Source organism: Staurois parvus, unplaced genomic scaffold (genome assembly GCF_062004578.1).
Source record: "Staurois parvus isolate SC_StPar_1 unplaced genomic scaffold, SC_StPar_1.0 ptg002029l, whole genome shotgun sequence".
Lineage (NCBI taxonomy): Eukaryota > Metazoa > Chordata > Amphibia > Anura > Ranidae > Staurois > Staurois parvus.
The window spans coordinates 37,469-52,614 of NW_028319825.1; the positions used below are offsets into that span (position 1 = coordinate 37,469).

The 15,146-nt window shown below is 48.6% G+C and overlaps 1 protein-coding gene across 1 annotated transcript in view; it reads right to left on the reverse strand.

Annotated features, from left to right (window-relative positions):
* The window catches only part of LOC149432955 (tumor necrosis factor receptor superfamily member 16-like), a 50,960-nt gene extending 37,353 nt beyond the window's left edge, over nt 1-13,607 (reverse strand). The window contains exon 1 of the mRNA XM_089664769.1: nt 13,318-13,607. Coding sequence (XP_089520895.1) covers nt 13,318-13,368 — 51 coding nt within the window. The 5' untranslated portion in view covers nt 13,369-13,607. The remainder of the gene's footprint in view (nt 1-13,317) is intronic.
* Between the last annotated feature and the right edge of the window lie 1,539 nt (nt 13,608-15,146).

The window sequence follows — 15,146 nt, forward strand, 5'->3', positions numbered from 1 at the left end:
GGGGGGGAACCCGCTCTCCTCTGTGAGGGGGGGGGGGGAACCCGCTCTCCTCTGTGAGGGGGGGGGGGGGAACCCGCTCTCCTCTGTGAGGGGGGGGGGGAACCCGCTCTCCTCTGTGAGGGGGGGGGGGAACCCGCTCTCCTCTGTGAGGGGGGGGGGGAACCCGCTCTCCTCTGTGAGGGGGGGGGGGAACCCGCTCTCCTCTGTGAGGGGGGGGGGGAACCCGCTCTCCTCTGTGAGGGGGGGGGGGAACCCGCTCTCCTCTGTGAGGGGGGGGGGGAACCCGCTCTCCTCTGTGAGGGGGGGGGGGGGGAACCCGCTCTCCTCTGTGAGGGGGGGGGGGGAACCCGCTCTCCTCTGTGAGGGGGGGGGGGGAACCCGCTCTCCTCTGTGAGGGGGGGGGGGAACCCGCTCTCCTCTGTGAGGGGGGGGGGGAACCCGCTCTCCTCTGTGAGGGGGGGGGGGAACCCGCTCTCCTCTGTGAGGGGGGGGGGGAACCCGCTCTCCTCTGTGAGGGGGGGGGGGAACCCGCTCTCCTCTGTGAGGGGGGGGGAACCCGCTCTCCTCTGTGAGGGGGGGGGAACCCGCTCTCCTCTGTGAGGGGGGGGGAACCCGCTCTCCTCTGTGAGGGGGGGGAACCCGCTCTCCTCTGTGAGGGGGGGGGAACCCGCTCTCCTCTGTGAGGGGGGGGGAACCCGCTCTCCTCTGTGAGGGGGGGGGAACCCGCTCTCCTCTGTGAGGGGGGGGGAACCCGCTCTCCTCTGTGAGGGGGGGGGAACCCGCTCTCCTCTGTGAGGGGGGGGGAACCCGCTCTCCTCTGTGAGGGGGGGGGAACCCGCTCTCCTCTGTGAGGGGGGGGGAACCCGCTCTCCTCTGTGAGGGGGGGGGAACCCGCTCTCCTCTGTGAGGGGGGGGGAACCCGCTCTCCTCTGTGAGGGGGGGGGAACCCGCTCTCCTCTGTGAGGGGGGGGAACCCGCTCTCCTCTGTGAGGGGGGGGGAACCCGCTCTCCTCTGTGAGGGGGGGGAACCCGCTCTCCTCTGTGAGGGGGGGGGAACCCGCTCTCCTCTGTGAGGGGGGGGGAACCCGCTCTCCTCTGTGAGGGGGGGGGAACCCGCTCTCCTCTGTGACAAGCACAGGGCGCCAGTCTCTATGGCCGGATTGGCTGCAACATGTTTGAGATGCCCCACCGTGTAATTTAAATTCCTGAGCTGACTGAGGGCCACAAGTGAGGAGGTTAAGGGCCCCGTGTAGGCTGCAGTCTGGCATGCCTGGTCTAGATGGAAGATCTGGAGTGCCTCAGTATGAATCGTTATCCATCCCCCACTGCGCTGGGACTTGTAGTTCCTGCAGCTGGCCGAATCCAACAACGAAACGGTTGACGGTGCAGCAAGATCTCCTACAACTTCCCCCAGAGAATCCTCTACTGACACCGGAACACAATGGAACATAAAGCTGATACAATGTAACAATCGGGATCCTTCCACAACGACAACTGAGGCCCATCCTAGAAGCGGGATTATTCCTCCGAAGGAAGTCAGATGGAAGGATTCTCATCCTGGAAGATCGCACCGGATACATGGCAGGCGGCCAACAACCGCTGGAGGACAGAGGAGCCACGGATGGAAACAATGTAACATTTCCAAAACCTCTCCACATCGTCAGGATAAATCATGTAACAAGAACCGGAAACAATGGAACACGAAAGTCACTTCCTAGAATCCTGGAGACAGCGACTTCCAAAACACAAAGTAACAAGGACTGGATACAACGGAACATGAATAATAATAATGGCGCCTCCTATAATCCAGAATATGATACGGGATGACGTCAGGGGCACAAAGGAACAAGGATCAGGCTTGCTTCACACTGGATGCGATTTAAAAATCGCCCTTTTTTTGCGATTTCACCGCATTTTCTGAGGATTTGTTTGCAGCTAGTGAAGATTTCCCAACGATTGCTCGCGGTTTCCATTATATTTTAAGTGAAATCTCAACAAAGTGTAGAAATTTGCAATTTAAAAATCGCACAGTTTGTGATTTCACCGCATTTTCTGATGATTTGTTGGCAACTATTGAAGATTTCCCAACAATTTCTTGTGTTTTCCATGACAACCTCTGTATGTGAACTCACAACAAAACGCAGAAAACTGCGATTTAAAATTGCCCATTTTTTTGGCGATTTCGCCGCGTTTTCAGAGGATTTCTTTGCAACTAGTGACGATTTCCCAACGATTTCTCGCAGTTTCCATTATATTTTATGTGAAAACGCAACAAACTGTAGAAAATTGCTATTTAAAGTCGCACGGTTTGTGATTTCACCGCGTTTGATGATTTGTTTGCAGCTATTGAAGATTTCCCAACGATTTTGCGGTTTCCATATTTTATGTATGTGAACTCACAACAAAACGCACAAAACGGATTTAAAAATCACCCGTTTTGTTTGCGATTTTGCCGCGTTTCCTGAGGATTTGTTTGAAACTAGTGAAGATTTCCCAACGATTTCTCACATTTTCCATTATAACCTATGTATACGAAATCGCAACAAACTGTAGAAAAATGTGATTTAAAATCGCACAGTTTGCGATTTCACTGTGTTTTCCAAGGATTTGTTGGCAACTTGTGAAGATTTCCCAACGATTTCTCACATTTTCCATTTTATGTGAAATCGCAAACAAACTGTAGAAAATTGCAATTTAAAATCGCCCGATTTGTTTGCGATTTCGCCGCGTTTTCTGAGGATTTTTGGCAACTTGTGAAGATTTCCCAACGATTTCTCGCGGTTTCCATTATATTCTATGTATGTGAAAGCGCAACAAACCGCAGAAAAAGCAATACAAGAACGACTTTTAAAATTGCGCTGCAGCAAATCGCACGTTAAGACGCCGACATTCACATTCATTAGATCTGATTTCAGGTACGAATTCAAATTCCCAAATCGCACCTGAAATTGCGGCCGATGTGAGCGCTCCGACCCAGTCGGAACCGCACCGATGCGAGCGCTCCGACCCAGTCGGAACCGCACCGATGCGAGCGCTCCGACCCAGTCGGAACCGCACCGATGCGAGCGCTCCGACCCAGTCGGAACCGCACCGATGCGAGCGCTCCGACCCAGTCGGAACCGCACCGATGCGAGCGCTCCGACCCAGTCGGAACCGCACCGATGCGAGCGCTCCGACCCAGTCGGAACCGCACCGATGCGAGCGCTCCGACCCAGTCGGAACCGCACCGATGCGAGCGCTCCGACCCAGTCGGAACCGCACCGATGCGAGCGCTCCGACCCAGTCGGAACCGCACCGATGCGACCGCTCCGACCCAGTCGGAACCGCACCGATGCGACCGCTCCGACCCAGTCGGAACCGCACCGATGCGACCGCTCCGACCCAGTCGGAACCGCACCGATGCGACCGCTCCGACCCAGTCGGAACCGCACCGATGCGACCGCTCCGACCCAGTCGGAACCGCACCGATGCGACCGCTCCGACCCAGTCGGAACCGCACCGATGCGACCGCTCCGACCCAGTCGGAACCGCACCGATGCGACCGCTCCGACCCAGTCGGAACCGCACCGATGCGACCGCTCCGACCCAGTCGGAACCGCACCGATGCGACCGCTCCGACCCAGTCGGAACCGCACCGATGCGACCGCTCCGACCCAGTCGGAACCGCACCGATGCGACCGCTCCGACCCAGTCGGAACCGCACCGATGCGACCGCTCCGACCCAGTCGGAACCGCACCGATGCGACCGCTCCGACCCAGTCGGAACCGCACCGATGTGACCGCTCCGCTAGAAATCTGTCAGATCCAGATCACCTCCTAGAATCCAGATTTGGGCCACAAAGGAATCCGATTTAGATACAATGTAACAAATTATCCTCCCTGCCTCCAATCCAGAATGTGATCTGTAGAGACTTCAGAGATACCAAGTAAACGAATTAGATACAATGTAACAAATGGATTTTTCTTCCTAGAATTCTGGAGGTTTATGCCGGCCATCCATGGGTCAAAGTTCGACCGATATTTGTCCAAAAATAAGAATAATCGGCCGATATTCGCTCTGTTAGTGGGGCAATGACACCGGACGATTTTCACTGTTAGTGAGGCAATGACACCGGACGATTTTCACTGTTAGTGAGGCAATGACACCGGACGATTTTCACTGTTAGTGGGGCAATGACACCGGACGATTTTCACTGTTAGTGAGGCAATGACACCGGACGATTTTCACTGTTAGTGAGGCAATGACACCGGACGATTTTCACTGTTAGTGAGGCAATGACACCGGACGATTTTTGCTCTGTTAGTGGGGCAATGACACCGGACGATTTTCTCTGTTAGTGGGGCAATGACACCGGACGATTTTCACTGTTAGTGGGGCAATGACACCGGACGATTTTCTCTGTTAGTGGGGCAATGACACCGGACGATTTTCTCTGTTAGTGGGGCAATGACACTGGACGATTTTCACTGTTAGTGAGGCAATGACACCGGACGATTTTCACTGTTAGTGGGGCAATGACACCGGACGATTTTCACTGTTAGTGGGGCAATGACACCGGACGATTTTCACTGTTAGTGGGGCAATGACACCGGACGATTTTCTCTGTTAGTGGGGCAATGACACTGGACGATTTTCACTGTTAGTGAGGCAATGACACCGGACGATTTTCACTGTTAGTGAGGGCAATGACACCGGACGATTTTTGTGGTTCCTCCCCTTTTCGGTGATCAGGCATGTTGGAAAATTTGTGAAAAACGACCAATTTTTGACTCAATGACGGTCAAATTGTACGATTGTTTTTCCGAAAAGAATCTGCGCCATGAGCCGTGACCTGGAAGGAACAGAAGTCTCGCCTGTTATATGGGGAGAACTTTATGACTCGGTCGGCCGATTTTCTACATCATCGATGGCGCCATCGGACTACAGAGCGAACTACGTTTTCGATTTTCGGACAAAAAAATTGTTCGGAATTCGACCCACGTATGGCCTGCATTAGAGATTTTACAACACAAAGTAACAAAAGCTGGATACAATGTAACGAGTGCGGAGGATTTCACACCGAGGAGTTTTTGAAGCGATTTTGCATTAAAAAAAAAAAAGCGCCTGAAAAGCTCAAGAAAAATGCTTCTCTGTGTATGTGAATGTATATCTAGGCGAGTGTTCACACTGGGGCGTTCAGCATTTTCGGGGCATGTTTGGGGAGTAAAAAAACACCCAAAAAATGCCTCTTCCAACTGAAATCAATGGAAAACGCCTGAAAAACGCCCCAAAAATGCCTCTTCCCATTGACAAATTGAAAACGCCTAAAAAGCGCCTTGAAAACACTTCCGAGAAGCGTTTTTGGTGCAGTTTTTTAGTCACGTGTCCTTTAAAAAAAAGATGCTTAGAAAGTGCTGAAAGAGTGTGGTAAAAACGCTTGTGTGTTTTTGGGGTGGATCAGTGTGAAAGTTGCCTGAGGCTACGTTCACACTGCACAGCTTTTGAAGCATTTTTGCGGTGAAAAAAAAAAAAAAAAAAAAAAACCCTCAAGAAAAATGCTTCCCTGTGTATGTGAATGTATACAGTCATGGCCGAAATTGTTGGCACCCTTGATATTTTTCCTGAAAATCAAGTATTTCACACAAAAAAGGTATTGCATTAACACATGTTTTGCTATACACATGTTTATTCCCTTTGTATGTATTGGAACAAATATAAAACAGAGGCAGAAAAGCAAATATGACATAATGTCACACAAAACCCCAAAAATGGGCTGGACAAAAGTATTGGCACCCTTAACTTAATATTTGGTTGCACACCCTTTGGAAAACATAACTGAAATCAGTCGCTTCCTATAACCATCAATAAGCTTCTGACACCTCTCACCCGGAATTTTGGACCACTCTTCCTTTGCAAACAGCTCCAGGTCTCTCTTATTGGAAGGACACCTTTTCCCAACAGCAATTTTAAGATCTCTCCACAGGTGTTCAATGGGATTTAGATCTGGGCTCATTGCTGGCCACTTCAGAACTCTCCAGCGCTTCTTTGCCATCCATTTCTGAGTGCTTTTTGACGTATGTTTGGGGTCATTGTCCTGCTGGAAGACCCAGGATCTTGGACGCAAACCCAGCTTTCTGACACTGGGCCCTACAGTGCGACCCAAAATCCTTTGGTAATCCTCAGATTTCATGATGCCTTGCACACAGTCAAGGCACCCAGTGCCAGAGGCAGCAAAACAACCCCAAAACATCATTGAACCTCCACCATATTTTACCGTAGGTACTGTGTTTTGTTCTTTGTAGGCCTCATTCCGTTTTCGGTAAACAGTAGAATGATGTGCTTTACCGAAAAGCTCTATCTTGGTCTCATCTGTCCACAAGACGTTTTCCCAGAAGGCTTTTGGCTTACTCAAGTACATTTTGGCAAACTGTAGTCTTGCTTTTTTATGTCTCTGTGTCAGCAGTGGGGTCCTCCTGGGTCTCCTGCCATAGCGTTTCATTTCATTTAAATGTCGACGGATAGTTCGCGCTGACACTGATGCTCCCTGAGCCTGCAGGACAGCTTGAATGTCTTTGGAACATGTTTGGGGCTGCTTATCCACCATCCGGACTATTCTGCGTTGCAATCTTTCATCAATTTTCCTCATCCGTCCACGACCAGGGAGATTAGCTACAGTGCCATGGGTTGCAAACTTCTTGATAATGTTGCGCACTGTGGACAAAGGCAAATCTAGTTCTCTGGAGATGGACTTGTAACCTTGAGATTGTTGATATTTTGCCACAATTTTGGTTCTCAGGTCCTCAGACAGTTCTCGTCTCCTCTTTCTGTTGTCCATGCTTAGTGTGGCACAGACAGACACACAATGCAAAGGTTAAGTGAACGTCTCTCCTTTTTATCTGCTTTCAGGTGTGATTTCTATATTGCCCACACCTGTTACTTGCCCCAGGTGAGTTTACAGGAGCATCACATGCTTGTAACATTCTTATTTATCCGCAGTTGTGAAAGGGTGCCAATACTTTTGTCCAGCCCATTTTTGGAGGTTTGTGTGACATTATGTCGAATTTGCTTTCTTTCCTCCCTTTTTTTGTTTTGTCCCAATACACACAAAGGGAATAAACATGTGTATAGCAAAACATGTGTTAATGCAATACGTTTCGTGAGAAATACATGATTTCCTGGAGAAATATCAAGGGTGCCAACAATTTCGGCCATGACTGTATCTATGTATGTGTTCACACTGCGGCGTTGCGCTTGTGGTGCGGTGTAAAAACTCCCATCTGCAGCATCTTTGGGGAGTTAAAAAAAAAAAAAAAAAGCCCCAAAAACGCCTCTTCCTATTGAAATAAATGGAAAATACCTGAAAATTGCCTCAAAAATGCCGCAGAGAAAAAAGTGTTTTTGGTGGAGTTTTTAAGTCACATGTGCTATACAAAAAAAAAAAAAAAAAAACGCTCAGAAAGCGCGGTAAAAATGCCTATGCGTTCTTGCGGCAGATCCGTTTGAAAGTCGCCTTTTAGTATCCCTTCCTATAATCCGTGACAAATGCCGGCCATACACGGGTCGAATTCCGAACGATTTTTTTGTCTGAAAATCGGAAACGCTGTTCGCCCGGTAATCCGATGGCGCCAGCGATGATTTCGAAAATCGGCCGACCGATTCATAAAGTTCCCCCCATATAACAGGCGAGACTTCTGCTCCTTCCAGGTCGCGGCTCATGGCGCAGATTCTGTTCTGAAAACCGATCGTACGATTTGACATCGAGTGGAAAAATCGGTAATTTTTCACGCATTTTCCAACACGACCGATCACCAAAAAGAGGAGGAGCCACGAAAATCGGCCGGTGCCATCGACCCCACTAACAGAGCGAAAATCGGCCAATTATTCTTTCGGGGAGAAAAAAAAAAAAAAAACGGTGGAATTTGGACCAGTGTATGGCCGGCTGATCTTAGGAAGAGTAACAAAAAGGAACCCATCGCTCTTCCTTCCTATAGTCCTGGAGGGTCATCGACCTCCAAAAAACAAAGTAACAAGATGCAGATACAATGGAGTCTCGCTTCCTGTGATCCGTTGGGATCGGTGACACAAGAGGTGAAAAGTAACAGAGCGATTTTGTTACATTGTATCGAATTCTTGTTACTTTGTTGTTTGGGAAGTCCCCATCCAGGATTCTAGCATAAGAGCAATTTTGTTACATTGTATCCGCATCAGGGGCGGACTGACCATTTGGAAACTCGGGCACTGCCTGAGGGCCCGTGGTCAGTAGGGCCCATGAGATGCCCCTGGTACCTTTCATTGGCTTTTTTGAGTTTGGGCAAGGACACGGGCCCCATGATCCCCTATTGCCCGGGGGCCCCCATGAGTTGTCAGTCTGCCCCTGATCTGCATCTTGTTACTTTGTTTTTTGGAAATTTCCTTCCTAGGAAGTCAGAGCGATTTTGTTACATTGTATCGAATTCCTGACTTCCTAGGAAGGAAATTCCCAAAAAACAAAGTAACAAGATGCAGATCAGGGGCAGACTGACAACTCATGGGGGCCCCCGGGCAATAGGGGATCATGGGGCCCGTGTCCTTGCCCAAACTCAAAAAAGCCAATGAAAGGTACCAGGGGCATCTCATGGGGCCCCCTACTGACCCCGGGCCCTCGGGCAGTGCCCGAGTTTCCAAATGGTCAGTCCGCCCCTGATGCGGATACAATGTAACAATCACTCTTATGCTAGAATCCTGGATGGGGACTTCCCAAACAACAAAGTAACAAGAATTAGATACAATGTAACAAAATCGCTCTGACTTCCTAGAATCCTGGATAGGAAATTCCTAAAAAAAAACAAAGTAACAAGATGCAGATACAATGGAGTCTCATTTCCTATGATCCATTATGATTGGTGACACAAGAGGTGAAAAGCAACAAGAATTAGATACAATGTAACAAAATCACCCTGACTTCCTAGAATCCTGGATAGGGACTTCCCAAACAACAAAGTAACAAGATTCAGATACAATGGAGTCTCACTTCCTATGATCCATTGGGATCAGTGATGAAAAGAGGTGAAAAGTAACATGAATTAGATACAATGTAACAAAAATCGCTCTTACTTTTGCTAGAATCCTGGATAGGGACTTCCTATAAAAAACAATGTAACACGATTCAGATACAATGGAGTATCCCTTCCTATAATCCATTGGGTTCAGTGACATATGGATACAATGTAACAAAATAGCTCTTACTTCCTATAATCCTGGATAGGGACTTCCTATAAAAAACAAAGTAACACGATTCTGATACAATGTAACACGATTCAGATACAATGGAGTATCCCTTCCTATAATCCATTGGGATCAGTGACATATGGATACAATGTAACAAAATAGCTCTTACTTTTGCTAGAATCCTGGATAGGGACTTCCTATAAAAAACAATGTAACACGATTCTGATACAATGTAACACGATTCAGATACAATGTAACACGATTCAGATACAATGTAACACGATTCAGATACAATGGAGTATCCCTTCCTATAATCCATTGGGATCAGTGACATATGGATACAATGTAACAAAATAGCTCTTACTTCCTATAATCCTGGATAGGGACTTCCTATAAAAAACAAAGTAACAAGATGTGGATACAATGAAACCAATACTAGTCTCCCCACCTAGAATCGATAAAATACAATGTAACAAACTGCTCTTCCTATTATTCTGGAGTGACTTCCAAAAACAAGAAGTGGATACAATGGAACACATACTAATAATTCTCACCACCTCTAATCCAGGAGATAGAGACACCAAAGTAACAACAACTGGATACAATGTAACATGAAAACCTCACTTCTCATAACACGAGAGATTTGGTGACAAATACAACCCCCCCCCCTTCCCCCCCTTCCCCCCCACCAAAAAAAAAAACCCCTCCATCATGGATTGGATACAAAGTCACGGTTTATAATCCAGGAGATTGAAGGAACATGAAGGCCACAAAGCAACAATATTTGGATACAATGTAACAACAGAGCGTTTGTCCGTCATACTTTTTTTTTTTTTTTTTTTAATTTGCAAGTTACATTTTTTTTAGGACATGCCTTCACCCCCCCCCCCCCCCCCCCCTTCTAAGGTCCAAGCAGGACTCTTACAATGTAACAGTCTCACCATACAGAACCCAGAGGATTGATGGACTTCACTGAAACCCAGCATGAGGGACGGGTTACAATGTAACAAGATTAGTCTCACTGCCTACATTCCAGATGATTTACAGACTTCAGAGACACCAAGAAAAACAGGAAACAATCAGGAGAATCACAACTGCAGGAATATCATGTAACAGGGACTGGATACAATGTAACAAACTGGTATCACTTCTCATAATCCAGGAGATTTAAGGAGGTCGGTGACACAAAGTAACAAGGACTGGATACAATGCAACAAGATTTACTGACACCAGGGACACAAAGTAACAAGGACTGGATACAATGTAACAAATCAGTGTAATCCAGGAGGATTTAGTGACACCAAGGACATGATGTAGCAGGGACTAGTGGATACAATGTAACAAATCAGTCTAATCTAGGAGATTTAGTGACACCAGGGATACAAAGTAACAAGGACTGGATACAATGTAACAAGATTTACTGACACCAAGGACACAAAGTAACAAGGACTGGATACAATGTAACAAGATTTACTGACACCAGGGACACAAAGTAACAAGGACTGGATACAATGTAACAAGATTTACTGACACCAGGGACACAAAGTAACAAGGACTGGATACAATGTAACAAGTCAGTGTAATCCAGGAGGATTTAGTGACACCAAGGACATGTTGTAGCAGGGACTAGTGGATACAATGTAACAAATCAGTCTAATCTAGAAGATTTAGTGACACCAGGGACACAAAGTAACAAGGACTGGATACAATGTAACAAGATTTACTGACACCAGGGACACAAAGTAACAAGGACTGGATACAATGTAACAAATCAGTGTAATCCAGGAGGATTTAGTGACACCAAGGACATGATGTAGCAGGGACTAGTGGATACAATGTAACAAATCAGTCTAATCTAGGAGATTTAGTGACACCAGGGATACAAAGTAACAAGGACTGGATACAATGTAACAAGATTTACTGACACCAAGGACACAAAGTAACAAGGACTGGATACAATGTAACAAGATTTACTGACACCAGGGACACAAAGTAACAAGGACTGGATACAATGTAACAAGTCAGTGTAATCCAGGAGGATTTAGTGACACCAAGGACATGTTGTAGCAGGGACTAGTGGATACAATGTAACAAATCAGTCTAATCTAGGAGATTTAGTGACACCAGGGATACAAAGTAACAAGATTTAGTGCAATCCAGGAGATCTGGTGACACCAAGGATACAAGTTAACAAGGACTGGATACAATGTAACAAAATTAATCTAATCCAAGAGATTTAGTGACACCAGGGATACAAAGTAACAAGGACTGAACCCAATGTAAAAAGTTAGTCTAATACAGGAGATTTAGTGACACCAAGGACATGATGTAGCAGGGACTGGATACAATGTATCAAGATTTAGTGTAATCCAGGAGATCTGGTGACACCTGGGATACAATGTAAAAAGATTTAGTGACACCGGGGGACACAAAGTAACAGGGACTGGATACAATGTAACAAGTCAGTGTAATCCAGAAGGATTTAGTGACACCAGGGAAATGATGTAACAAGATTTAGTGTAATCCAGGAGATCTGGTGACACCAAGGATACAAGTTAACAAGGACTGGATACAATGTAACAAATTAGTCTAATCTAGGAGATCTGGTGACACCAGGGATATAAAATAGCAAGGACTGGATACAATGTAACAAATTAATCCAGGAGATTTAGTGACACCAGGGACACAAAGTAACAAATTAGTCTAATCTAGGAGATCTGGTGACACCAGGGATACAATGTAACAAGGGCTGGACACAATGTAACAAGGGCTGGATACAATGTAACAAGGGCTGGATACAATGTAACAAGGGCTGGACACAAAGTAACAAGGGCTGGACACAAAGTAACAAGGGCTGGACACAATGTAACAAGGGCTGGACACAATGTAACAAGGGCTGGACACAATGTAACAAGGGCTGGACACAATGTAACAAGGGCTGGACACAATGTAACAAGGGCTGGACACAATGTAACAAGGGCTGGACACAATGTAACAAGGGCTGGACACAATGTAACAAGGGCTGGACACAATGTAACAAGGGCTGGATACAATGTAACAAGGGCTGGACACAAAGTAACAAGGGCTGGACACAATGTAACAAGGGCTGGATACAATGTAACAAGGGCTGGATACAAAGTAACAAGGGCTGGACACAATGTAACAAGGGCTGGATACAATGTAACAAGGGCTGGATACAATGTAACAAGGGCTGGATACAAAGTAACAAGGGCTGGATACAATGTAACAAGGGCTGGATACAATGTAACAAGGGCTGGATACAATGTAACAAGGGCTGGATACAAAGTAACAAGGGCTGGATACAATGTAACAAGGGCTGGATACAAAGTAACAAGGGTTGGATACAATGTAACAAGGGCTGGATACAAAGTAACAAGGGCTGGATACAATGTAACAAGGGCTGGATACAATGTAACAAGGGCTGGATACAATGTAACAAGGGCTGGATACAATGTAACAAGGGCTGGATACAATGTAACAAGGGCTGGATACAATGTAACAAGGGCTGGATACAATGTAACAAGGGCTGGACACAATGTAACAAGGGCTGGATACAAAGTAACAAGGGCTGGACACAATGTAACAAGGGCTGGATACAATGTAACAAGGGCTGGATACAATGTAACAAGGGCTGGATACAAAGTAACAAGGGCTGGATACAATGTAACAAGGGCTGGATACAATGTAACAAGGGCTGGATACAATGTAACAAGGGCTGGATACAAAGTAACAAGGGCTGGATACAATGTAACAAGGGCTGGATACAAAGTAACAAGGGTTGGATACAATGTAACAAGGGCTGGATACAAAGTAACAAGGGCTGGATACAATGTAACAAGGGCTGGATACAATGTAACAAGGGCTGGATACAATGTAACAAGGGCTGGATACAATGTAACAAGGGCTGGATACAATGTAACAAGGGCTGGATACAATGTAACAAGGGCTGGATACAATGTAACAAGGGCTGGATACAATGTAACAAGGGCTGGACACAATGTAACAAGGGCTGGATACAATTCTCTAACTTCCAGAGAAGTGACCGCAGTTCTCACACACAAAGGAACACTCCTCGGATACAATGTAACACGCCAGGGACATGGACCCACCTTGGAGCACAGCAGCACAAGAAGGGTTCCGAAGCTCCCAGTGACACCCATGGCGGCTGTAGGGTTTCCCTCCTGAGTCAGGACAGCTGGGGGCCAAGTCCAGGGGCCACAAGTACGGCTGCTCTTCAGGACGGGCTCAGTCCCTCCGCATGGCAATCCCGGGGTTGATGGGGCTCAGCTCCGGGGATGGAGGGGTCTCTGCGGAATGGGGGACCCCCGATGAGCCGTCCGCTCTGCTCTGGGCTGGGAATGAGGAGACCCCCTTACTGATCCTTCACCATTCAGTCCCGAAAGAGAGGAGTGAGGAGGAGGAGGAGGAAGTTAGTAGGATGGTGATTGGAGGGGGGGGGAGGTTTCTCCAGGCTGGGTGGAGGGAGAGGAGACAATGGGGGCTTAACCCTTTCCTGGCAGCCCCCTTAACCCCTCCACTGCTGAAGCTGCCCCAGGTCACCCCCCAGTGTATTGTCTGTGCAGATCAGACATGGAGTGGGGGGGCCTTCTGATGACTATCTGGGGGGGGGGGGGCCCTTCTGATGTCTGTCTGGGGGGGGGCCCTTCTGATGACTATCTGGGGGGGGCCCTTCTGATGTCTGTCTGGGGGGGGGCCCTTCTGCTGACTATCTGGGGGGGGGCCCTTCTGATGTCTGTCTGGGGGGGGGGGCCCTTCTGATGACTATTTGGGGGAGGCCCTTCTGATATCTGTCTGGGGGGGGCCCTTCTGATGTCTGTCTGGGGGGGGCCCTTCTGATGACTATCTGGGGGGGCCCTTCTGATGTCTGTCTGGGGGGGGGCCCTTCTGATGACTATTTGGGGGGGCCCTTCTGATATCTGTCTGGGGGGGGCCCTTCTGATGACTATTTGGGGGAGGCCCTTCTGATATCTGTCTGGGGGGGGCCCTTCTGATGTCTGTCTGGGGGGGGGGCCCTTCTGATGACTATTTGGGGGAGGCCCTTCTGATATCTGTCTGGGGGGGGCCCTTCTGATATCTGTCTGGGGGGGGGCCCTTCTGATGACTATCTGGGGGGGGCCCTTCTGATATCTGTCTGGGGGGGGCCCTTCTGATGTCTGTCTGGGGGGGGCCCTTCTGATGACTATCTGGGGGGGCCCTTCTGATGTCTGTCTGGGGGGGGCCCTTCTGATGACTATTTGGGGGGGCCCTTCTGATATCTGTCTGGGGGGGGCCCTTCTGATGTCTGTCTGGGGGGCCCTTCTGATGACTATCTGGGGGGGCCCTTCTGATGTCTGTCTGGGGGGGCCCTTCTGATGACTATTTGGGGGGGCCCTTCTGATGTCTGCCTGGGGGGGGGCCCTTCTGATGTCTGTCTGGGGGAGCCCTTCTGATGTCTGTCTGGGGGGGCCCTTCTGATGACTATTTGGGGGGTCCTTCTGATTTCTGTCTGGGGGGGCCCTTCTGATGACTATCTGGGGGGGGTCTTCTGATGTCTGTCTGGGGGGGCCCTTCTGATGTCTGTCTGGGGGGGCCCTTCTGATGTCTGTCTGGGGGGGGCCTTCTGATGTCTGTCTGGGGGGGGGCCCTTCTGATGTCTGTCTGGGGGGGCCCTTGTGATGTCTATGTGGGTAGAAGGTGGTCTATCCGTCCAGTAGATTGCCAGCTCTTGGGCTCACAGGAAGCAGTTGTAGCGAGCTTTCCAGTGATCAGGGGCGGACTGTCAACTCATGGGGCCCCCGGGCAATAGGGGATCAGGGGGCCCCCGGGCAATAGGGGATCATGGGGCCCCTGTGTACTTGCCCAAACTCAAAAAAGCCTATGAAAAAGGTACCAGGGGCATCTCATGGGGCCCCTTACTGACCCTGGGCCCTCGGGCAGT